Raw genomic sequence first — 11,485 nt, 5'->3', positions numbered from 1 at the left:
ATCTTAATTTAATTTATTTACCTAATATATTCAAAACATTTTCACATGTAATCAACATTTTTTAATTATTGGGATCTTTGACGTTCTTGTTTTCGTGCTAAGTCTTTGATATCCGGTGTATTTTACACTTAAAGCACCTCATTTCGGACCAGCCACATTTCAAGCGTTCAATAGCCACACGTGGCTCCTGCATTGGACAGCACAGGTCCAGAGAAGCTCAGCACACAAGCCTTGCTGATGTAGGCGGGAGGCGGGTCTTAGCCAGACAGGGGGCGGAGCTTCTTGGAAAGCTTTCTGGGCCTCACCGGCTCCCGTAGGAGAGCGCCGGCCGTGGCGGCGCCACGTCCCTTGCGGCGGCGGCAGAAGAATCAGTTGGGTCTCCGGCCGACGCCCAGCCACGATGGCCTTTACCTTGTACTCGCTGCTGCAGGCAGCCTTGCTGTGCGTCAATGCCATCGCCGTGCTGCACGAGGAGCGCTTCCTCAAGAACAGTGAGTGGGGCCGTGGGGCGGGGCCGAGGTGGCGGCGGCAGCGCCCCTGGGCCGCGACGCGAGCCGGCTGCGAGAGGGGACAACCCGGGCGGGGACCGACGAGCCGCCGAGGGCGTGGCTCTTGGGGCCTTTCCCTGCGGGAGGAAGCCGAGCCACTTTGGTCTCACCAGGTTTGAATTCAGCAGCGGGGTGAAGATTGTTCAACGGCCGCCCACTGTGAGGGGCCCTGGGGTGGGTACGGGTGGGTGGGGGATACGGAGAGGTGCCCGCGAAGCCCGTCTGCAGCCGGTGTAGGTTAGTGATGTAGTGCACGTCTCTGTGACCACTTTCAATGGTCAAAATACCTGGGTCTGGGTTTTCAGTTAAAGAGGGAGGGGCGTAGCTCATTTGGAGCACAGGTAATTAGGAGAACGAACTGATGGAGGGCCATAGGGGTTCCTGGGCTCTGGGGCTAATAGGAAGGGGAAAGTGTTGGGATTCTCGCGACATTCCGCCACCCACGTCCCAAGAAAAGTTTATTCAGCACAGGTTTGTGGGTGTCTACGATGTGCCGGGATCTGTGTTAGAATCGAAGGATACAAAGATGAAGACACAAGTTATGCCAAGCAGGACCTCACAATCCAGCAATTTCCATGGCCTCTTGGGCGGGCCGCTTCTTGCTACACGAGGCAAAACTGAGGCAGGACACTGCGTGATGTGCATCGCTTGTTACAGTATACCCCGTGTATCTGTGAGTCACTGAAACTCAACCCCACGAGCAAGGTGGATTCATTTGTGCCTTCAGAAGAGATTTATTGAGCACAAATGATGTGCCAGGCCCATGAAATAAGAGCTGCGGTTACAGAAGTTACCCTGCCCTCCCAATGGAAATTAACCTAAGTAAAACTGAACAAGTAACAAGAACAGCATGCAGAAGATTATGAAAGAGAAGGGCAGGGAGATACTAAACCGCGAATCTGTGAAAGCTTCTTGGAGAAAGTGTGTCTCACCTGAAATCTGATAAGCGAGTAAATATTAACTAGGTGAAGGTGAAGGGTTGGGAGAAGTTGGGCGGGTAAGGAATAAGAGCTGGTGTGTAGACTGGGGCAGGTGAAAACAAGGTCTTAAGCAGGGCAGTGGCAGGGCAGTGACATGACCAGATTTGTGTTATTTGCAAGATCCTTCTGGCTACAGTATGGAACAGATTGCATGGGGACAAGAGTGGATGTGGGAAGCACCATTCCAAATAGGGCAAGTAGTGGGGTGGGTATACTATTAGTTGAGTGAGCATAATAATTAATAATAATAATAATAATTAATACTTAACACTGTGTGCCAGGATCTGCATCAAGTGCTTTACGTATATTAACGTGTGTAACCCTGACACAACAACCCTGTGAAATAGATACTGTTTTCACCCCTATTTTACAGATGGGGAACCTGAAGCACAAAAGAGAGTAGGTAACTTCCAAGATCACACAGCTAGAAAGTGGCAGACCTAGAATTGGAACTTAGACTCTTCCTCAAGAGTCCATGTCTTCACCACTATACATTCAGAAAGTAGACGAGATCATGGGGGTTGAAGTGTGTCCTTCCCAAAAAGGTATATTGAGGTCCTAACCCTTGGTACCAGTGAATGTGACCTTATTTTGAAATAGGGTCTCTGTAGATGTAAGCAAATTAAGATGAGGTCACACTGGAGAGGGATGGGCCCTAGATCCAATGAGGTGTCTATATAAGGAGACAGATACAGAGACACATGGGGAAGAAGGCTGTGTGACAAGAGATACACAGACACATGGGGAAGAAGGCTATGTGACAAGAGGCAGAGATTGGAGTGACGCAGCTACAAGCCAAACAGTGCCAAGGATTGCCAGTAACTAGGAGAAGCTAGGAGACAGGCATAGACAAGATTATCCCTTAGAGGCCCCAGAAGGAACTAGTTCTGCCAATAGCTTGCTTTCGGAGTTCTGGACTCCAGAACTGTGAGAAGAGTAATTTCCATTGTGTTAAGCCACCCAATTTGTGCTGCTTTGTTACGCGAGGCCTACGAAACTGTTACAAATCAAGATATTTTAAAGGTAGAAAAGGCAAATTTTTACTGTTTGGACATTGGGAATGAGAACGAAAGGAAAAAGTCAAAGATCTCTACCGTGTTTCCCGAAAATAAGACCTAGCCGGACAATCAGCTCTAATGAGTCTTTTGGAGCAAAAATTAATATACGACCCAGTCTTACATTATGTTACATTATGTAAGACCCAGTCTCATAGTAAAATAAGACCGTGTCTTATATTAATTTTTGCTCCAAAAGACGCATTAGAGCTGATTATCCAGCTAGGTCTTATTTTCAGGGAAACACGGTATTGGTTCTCTAGCTTAAACAACTGAGTGAGCGGTAGTACCTTTATTGAGTTACAGAGTACTGGAGGGAAATTGGGAGATGGGTGGTTGGATAAGAAGGTGAAGAGATAATGAAATAAGTTTTGGACATTAGCGTTTGAGATTATATCTGTGAGATAGGCAAGTAGAACTGTGGACTAGTCCGTTGGACTTAAATCTGTAGAACAAAGCAAGAGCCAGAGTGGAGAATGAACTTTGAGTTTGTCAACCACAGATGATAAATGAAACCATGTGAAGAGATGAAATTGCTCAGGGAAAGAAGAGTACAAAGAGAATTGGTCACCAGGACAGTCCTAGAATCTCTTCCAGTATTTAATGTTTAGGTAGAGATGGAAGAGCTGACAGGAGAAATTGATGAGCGAGCAAAACAGAGATGGGAAAATGTAGACGGTGGGGTTTCACAGAAGCCAAGGAGTGTTTAAAGAAGAGATAGTACAATGGTGGAATGTTCTGAGAAGCCAAGTAAGAGAAGGACTGAAAAGTGTCCTAAGGATTCACGGTAGTAGAGGTCATTGGTGATGTTACAAGAGCAGTCAAAGCAGTGGGTAAAATCCAGATTGGAATGGGTTGAGAAGTAAGTGGAAAGTGATAAAACGAGACAGCAGGATTATCCAGCGTTACCACTAAATTGGAGGAAATGAAGAAAAGGTAGCCGGAAGGGGAAGCTGGGATGTGTTTTGTGGTAAATAGGAGAGACTTGTCTCAGCAATGACAATGAGAACTAGACAGGTCTCTTCAACAAGTCAGTGCTGTGGGGAAAAGGGGGAGGGAGTGACCACAAGGCAAACATACAAAATGTAAGAAAGACAAAAAAAGGAGAGAGGGAAATGTAAGGGAGATATACATATGCAGTGTGTATACCTTGATTGACTCCTGGTTCAAATATATCAACTTGAAAAGACATGGAGAACATTTGATGAAATTTGAATATGGACTGCATACTGGTTAATATTAAGGAATCACTGTAAATTTTGTTAGTGTAATAAAGGTATTATAGTTAGGAAGTATTCAGAAAAAAGATGAAGCACATATAACAATTATTAAAACTGAGTGTTAGGTACGAGTATGTTTTAAAATTTTCATAATTAAAAGTTAAAAAAAAGAATTACTGCTGACCTTAGAGAAATGAAGAGGATTCTATTTTTCTTTTGAATACTATCAACAACTATATGCCAACATAGTAGATGACTTAGATGAAATGGACAGATTCCTGGGAAGATGCAGATTATTGCACAAAGAATTAGGAAATCTGATTAGACCTATAACGTGTGAAAAAACTGAGTTAATAATTTTAGAACTTCCAACAAAGAAAAGCTCAGGCTTCAATGCTGGATTCTACCAAACATGTAAAGAAGGCTTGCTTCATACCAATTCTTTATAAACTCTCTCCAAAAATAGGAGGGAGTACTTCCCAACTCACGCCATGAGACCACTATTAACCTGATACGAAAACCAGACAGAGACATTATGAAAAAAGAAACTATAGATCAGTATCTCTTATGAATATAGACAAATTCTTAACAAAATACTGGCAAACTAAACGAAGTGAGATTTACCCTGGGAATGCACGGTTGATTTAACACTCGAAAATCAATTAATGTAAGAAATCATATTAGTAAAATAAAGAAAATCACGTGCTCATCACAGTAGATGAGGAAAAATATTAAAGTTACCATGTGACCCAGTGATTCCACTCTTAGGTGTAGCCAGAGTAATGAAAACAAACATCCACATATAAGAACATGAATATTCATAACTGCATTATTTATAATAGCTAAAAAGTGGAAACAACCCAAATGTCCATCAACTAACTGATGAATACCGTAGATGACTTGGGTATCACGATGCTAAGTGAAGAAGCTCTAGTCATAAAAGACCACATATCATATGATTCCATTCATAGGAAATGTCCAGGATCGACAATCATATAGAAACAGCAGATTCGCAGTTGCTTTGTGCTAGCGGGGTCTGAGGGGGATGGGAAGTGGTTGTTAATGGGTTCAGGGTTTCTTTTGGGGGTGATAAAAATGTTCTAAAATTGAGTGTGGTGATGGTCGCACAACTCTGTGAACATAATGTTAAACCATTGTATACGTTTAAGTGTGTGAATTCTGTATTAGGTGAATTGTATCTTAATACAACTTTTTTAAAAACCACACATTTAAAGAAAAAATCACACAGAGTACTATTATATTCCGTGCTAATTATGAGTGGTACAAAAAAAACATGAAACAGCGTATTATTATTAATAGTCAGCTCAGGCTGCCAAAGCAAAATATCAGTAAGCAAAGTGCAATCTTGTTTCCTGATACTTGGTTCTGTCATGTATAAAATAAAGACTTGTTCTCTGTCTTCAAGTTTAAGGGTTAACATGTCAGGAATTAATTAAGCCCTGTAGTCATATGAGATAAAAAAAAATAATATAGTCATATGAGATATGACAGGTGGACCTGAAATGAGGACAAGAGAAGGACAAATTGTAGAAATGAGGACATGTAAGTCTTTAGAAGAATGTGTAAGGTAATAAGAAAAGAACTAACAGTTAAAGGTAAAGAAATAATGATTTATACTATCAGGAAAATGATATAGAAGGAGGTAAAAGACTCATTTACAGAAAATAAGTGGGATAGTTGGCTAAATCCTCACCTCAGAACTGAGAAATGAAGAATAATGATCAAGGATAAAAAAGGTGTGCCCCTGTTGGCAGGATCAAGCATGTTCTAAACCTAACCGAGCTGACCAGGTTTAGGTTAAAAATTTCCCCCGTGTGATACAGATAGTGAATCTCAGTCACAATGTCTTTATACTGAAAATTGCATTAGGTTTTAAAATTCTGAATTGAGCCAATTCATTATTCAACTTGACACTGTGCCTTGGTTGTCTGTTTTTTTAGTTCGGACTTGAAAAATGTTTTGTTAGTTTAAAGAAGAAAAAAATCAATTAGGGTGTCACAACGGTCACCTTTACTGAGTTAAATGCCATGACATAATTTATTAGACTGTAGTTGATTTTATAAAATCAAAGTGGAAATGAAATGAATTTTTGCTGCTTATCAAAAGTAAAAAATATACTCTAATGTATTTAACTTAGTATTGTTTCTACTTTTAGGTCAGATGACTTTATATTTTATGTCTTTAACAAAGGCTCAAGATAATCTTTTAGGACATGACTAATGAGGGAGCAAGGTGAATGCATAATAAATTTTAACACAGCTAATCATCTTTATATTATGCAGTTGGTTGGGGAACAGACCAGGGAATTGGCGGATTCGGAGAGGAGCCAGGAATTAAATCTCAGCTAATGAACCTTATCCGATCTGTAAGAACTGTGATGAGAGGTAAGAAGAAAAACTAGTAGAGCACTCGTAAGTTGTGTGGTTTGATTTAAGTAGCAAAGCTTTCAAATGTGAGTACTATCAAATACCATCTTTGTAGTGGGATTTCTTTTTTCTCTTTAACAGGGCTTTATTGCTTAAACGTTATTGGTTTTTTTCATAGTTTGCCTCTTGTTTCTATCTAAGCCAGTTGATGCAAATGGAATGCTTGGTGGTATAATCTGTGTGTATGTTGCCTCAGAGTTGAAAAACAATGACGTTCTTGCCTTTTGGCAACGCTGTTGCTTCCATGTACTAGTACAGCCCGTTAGAGTCCTATAAGTCTTTCAAGAGAAGAATAAATGTCCCGTATCTGCTATTGTATTAGAAAATATTTTAGAGCAACTCAAGAAAGAAGAGTTCAAACCTTTTATTTAAAACCATTAAAGCTAGGGTCTCTCTCTCTCTCTCTGTCTCTCTGCCTCTCTTTAGCTGCTTTAATCACAACTTTGGATAGAATAAGTTCATTCTTAATTTAATGATGAAGCTACGGAATCTTTGCACTGTATTTCTAATGTCAAGTGTCCCTGGCAGCCATTAGGATCTACTTCTGCCTGAGTCCATTGTGTTTCTGTGTTCCCAGAGTAACACTGGCACTACCCACAGATGTTTTTGTATTGATCTAGTTGTACCAATGTGATCCTTTCCCCCATCACACAAGCCCTCTGTAAAATAAGTTTTGGGCTGTGTGATGCAGTGCATGTTTGAATGCTCCTGTTACAAGTATTTGCAACATGATCTTGATGATAGATTGTTGGGTATTTCCATCCTTCCGGGATGCTAGTGACTGACTTAGTTTTTTCCTGATATTTTCTTTCTGGTAACAAACTGTTTTTTTTTCTTTGCAGTGCCATTGATAATAGTAAACTCAATTGTAATTGTATTACTTTTACTATTTGGGTAAAGATCATTGCGGAAATGGAGACTCAGAAGAAGAGATGCCAGCAGAAGTTATTACTTCGATCTTTATTGGAATATGTGTATCCTAGCTGGCTGTCATTGGACTTAACAAAAATGTAGACCTGACAATAAAACCAGAGTCCCTATTTATCTGATTTTTTTAAATGTTGAACTTACAGTTTCATTACAAAAAGATCAGATCATCAGAGGCAGTAACGATCCAGGACTGGAATACATTTGATTGCTGACTGTTAATAAAAGTTCATGGTATGGTAAAGATTGTTCAAAGGGTACAAGACTGTCACTTCTGTGTTTTTAGAGCTTTTTCTCTCTCACGTCTCAGGGATGAATTTTTTTTTTCAAAGTTTTGAAATTCCTTGTAACTTAACTATGATGTGAGTGATTATCCTCCTAGATAAAATTTAAAGGGTTTTTAAAAAGTACCTACATATTAAATGAGAAGTAGGTAATTTGGATAATTTTATTTTGAACTCTTTGGATAAATATTTTGTCTATATTGTCTTGGCTATGAAAAATTCAAATTTACAGTAACTATGGAGGAGTAATACTCTCTGATTTCAGGGAGAATTCTAAATTTGTAAGTCAGATAATCACATGATGATTACGTTTTTGTTTTAAGTTTGTTTTCATGCATTTGTTATTTTAGTAATTGGCCTGAATGATGAGTCCAGATCAGTATCTACATATTTTCATTAGTAGAAAAATCTGTGTAGATAAGCCCTTTTTACAATGATGACTTATTTTTAAAAATGAGCATAAATATTGACCTGCAAGATCAATCCTAAACAATCACAATTAAACTGTGCTATGTAAGACGACTTTATTGTGAAGCATTTACCTCTCCCAAAATTATCACATGTTTCAGTTTCTTGGAGTAACACGTTAAGGGGTGTGATTCTGAATTCCTCATTCTGTCTTTCAATAGGGCATTCATGCTGGATAAGTTGATTTTTGTTTTGTTTTTATGTCTTAGACCATCCCATATTTGCTTATCCCATAATGCAGTTATTTTGCAGAAAGATTAAAACTGTGTAAATGTTTTTTCTGGCAATTATCAGTTATATTGTAAAGGGGGGGTGGAATGGCATCTTTGTTTATAGGAGAACATTTGTAAATAAAGTTAATTTTCCAAGTCAAATCACTTGTTTTTGTACCTTGGTATATACCTGTCAGTGTTAATGAAATTCTCATTTTGTGTGTAATACTTCTTATATATGTTCTTTGCTATAAAATCACTGAGCACAGATTTAACAAAAGTAAACATTCACAATCCATTTTTTCTTCAATGAATTGAATTGCTGACATACATCAAGAAAACTCATAAGCAACTTTTATTCTATGACTTAAGTTACTTCTAAAACTTTGGAGCAGGTATTGAATGGCTGTTGACCATCCCTGAGTTAGAAATGGATTATCTCTGGGTGGCGACTTGCAACTTGAACCAAAGAAATGGACCAGGGATTTGTAGTTACCCTGTTTCCCCCAAAATAAGACCTAGCCGGACAATCAGCTCTAATGCGTCTTTTGGAGCAAAAATTAATATAAGACCCGGTCTTATAGTAAAATAATTTAAAAAATATTAATAAATAAAATAAATTTTTAAAAATACTAATTTTTGCTCCAAAAGACTCATTAGAGCTAGTTGTCCAGCTAGGTCTTATTTTCAGGGAAACACGGTAATCATGTGGGTAATATATTTGGCACTTAGAGGCAGTGCTCTTAACAAAGCGCTGATACATGAGTCTTGAGTTTCAGCCACTGAGCAGATTCAAAAGAAGCAGTTAATTGAGGGCACTCCCATTTCTCCATAGGCTCTGAGCCATACAGAACTTTTAAAAAAAGAGAGACCTTGTCTTGATGCCATTTTCTTATAAGACATTACAGCACAGCTTCATGCTCATTTAGTGTCAGGACACTGTCCAAGCTCAGTCCATTGGGGAGCAGCACAACAGGGCAGCATCAGAGTAGTTTGTGGCTGAACAATTCTGAGAAAAGTGAAGCACTGAACATCAAAGTAGTTCATCTCTGGAGGCCACTTACACATTTCTGGCTTTAATGTGCCTGAAAGGAGGTCTGCAAGCTCACAGGTTAACCCTGGTGTCCCCAGAGCAGTTGTGGTTTGGTGACTGTAGTATCTTAGTAGACAGTACCTTACGTCCCAGTTGCCTGCACACATCCTTCCCGTTAGCCATTCACAGGATTAACAATTTGTGATCCTTCTGGACAACAAGTATCCATGATAGTTGTCCTATGTATACTGACCCTGCATCTATATGCCTAGGACCTGTTGTGAAGGATCTTGGCTCTAGTCTATAAATATTAAACAAACTCATACTCTAATCCCTAAGTACAGTGGTTTTCAAACTTTGTTAACAGCAGAACCTCTGTTATAGTTATAATAAAATAGTTATTTCTCAAAGGAGTAATAACAGCACTATAATGCTGCAGTATCTAAAACAGGTAAGAGCAGTTCCATTTATTTTCGGTTGAAGCAATGATGGGGCCCAAAGGCCCACTAGTCAGCCTCCACCTTACTCTTCTTGTCCAGCTTCCTAAGACACTACCACAAAACCCTGTTTTCAAAAACAGTTAAAAGGTATGTCTTAAAAATCCTAGCTTTAGATAGAGTAAGGCAAGATCTGTGCTCTATAGGTATATGTTATCATTTATGCATGTATATGTATGTACTCGTGAAATGAGAGAAAGCAATGTATTTGAGTAAAAAGTAGGAATGATATGTCTAATATGCCAAGCAGAACCTTTTTATCAAATGAATAAACTTCCTAAGACCTCAGTTGTTTTTGGTTGCTTCATCTGTAAAATTGGTTGGTAACTTTCAGAAGTCTGTTCCAGGTGATATATATCTTTTCCAGATTCTATATGTACCTGAACCAAAGAGATGTTCTAAAGTAAAATGTTTTTGATAAATCACTTTCTCATTGACTTACAAAGTTATTACCAATAATAAAATTTTGATACCAAGCAAAATGGAATTGTTTTTTGCTAAAATTTTCCTTGGCCCCTGATTGGTCACGAGATGTCAGATATTGTGAAAACATTCTGTGCAAGGACCTGGGACACGTAGTGGGCAATGCCCAAGGGTATTAAATGATCAAGATAAGTTTTGGAATCCTGCTTTTTTTCAGTTCTGATACTGCGCTCTTTTCTTTCCCAAATCAGCCCCTCCCTTTTGAGGTTCCATCCCTAATGTACTCATTTTGCTGCTTGGCAAGTAAAGCCTTTTGAGTCTTTTGATGAGGAGGAAGACATCTGTCCTCTTGCATTATTCCACACCGTAGTGAATGACACAGCACTATCTATTATACTACCCAGTTGCCCAAACCTGTAACCTAGTAATTATCTTGATGCCTTCCTCTTCCTTACCCTCAATGTAATCTCACCAAGTTCTGGCTATTTCACCTTAAAAGTGCTTGAATTTTTTTTTTTCTTTGTTGCCACACTGTTCAAGCATCATCTCTCTTGTAACCCTGCAGTAGCTGCTTGTCTCACATACATTTTGGCACCTCTCCCATCCACTCTCCACAGTGCAGCCAGAGTAAACATTTAGAAAAAATGCATGTCTTAATAGTACCCACTTGCTTAAAACCCTTCCGTGGTTTAATCTGGTCAAAAACAGGCTCCTGGCTCTGAAGGGGAAACTTGGCATAGGTTCCTTTTCCTTCAGCCAAGTGACCCTCACAGAGAACTTAGACTTAAATATGAATAAGACAAAAACAACCTCCAGGCCCAGTGGAAAGGAAAAGCAGAGGGTCCTTAGTCCAGGGAACAGGTTATAGCTTGCAACATGGCTGACCAGCACTGGACAGAGGGGACACTGGATAGTGTTCAAGCAGCATGAGTCTCCTGTCAAGGGCAGAGCAGCAGTTTTGTCAAAGGTTTCCATATGTGTAAACCAGGGTGTGTATCCTCATGTCAGATTGCTCCGAAAAGTGTTTTCGTTCAGTCATTTTCATAGGCAGTGCTTAAGATGACCATCTCTGTACTCAAGTAGTTTAATTTGGGAGACAAGTGAAGACGAGACTCCCAACGTGTGTGGGAGGGAAGCAGTGAGGAGGGGGTTCTCTGTATCCCAAATTACTGCTTCCCTTTAGATGACAGGCAAAGCCTGTGGTAGCACTCTAATGAGAGGCAGGGTCGGTGGGGAAGGTTTTGGGATAGCTGCTGCAGGAAAAGAGGCACGCCACCAGAGGTGGTGATTTATTAATAGTAAGTGCCAGATGCTATTCAAGAAGCAAAGCAGGAAATGACCTCAGAGATTGGGTGTTTCAAGGAAAGTAAGTAGGAGATGACTTCTGAGTT

The 11,485-nt window shown here is 39.7% G+C and overlaps 1 protein-coding gene across 1 annotated transcript; it reads left to right on the top strand.

Annotated features, from left to right (window-relative positions):
* Positions 1–310: 310 nt before the first annotated feature.
* IER3IP1 (immediate early response 3 interacting protein 1) lies at positions 311–9,959 on the top strand. Its single transcript, XM_019739681.3, has 3 exons — positions 311–491; positions 6,107–6,208; positions 7,093–9,959. The coding sequence occupies exons 1-3, from the start codon at positions 401–403 to the stop codon at positions 7,146–7,148; spliced, it is 249 nt and encodes an 82-aa protein (XP_019595240.1). The 5' UTR covers positions 311–400; the 3' UTR covers positions 7,149–9,959.
* Positions 9,960–11,485: the final 1,526 nt, after the last annotated feature.

Source organism: Rhinolophus sinicus, chromosome 4 (assembly GCF_057876585.1).
Source record: "Rhinolophus sinicus isolate RSI-liver-muscle chromosome 4, RSI-T2T, whole genome shotgun sequence".
Classification (NCBI taxonomy): Eukaryota; Metazoa; Chordata; class Mammalia; order Chiroptera; family Rhinolophidae; genus Rhinolophus; species Rhinolophus sinicus.
This window is presented reverse-complemented; position numbering and strand designations above follow the sequence as displayed.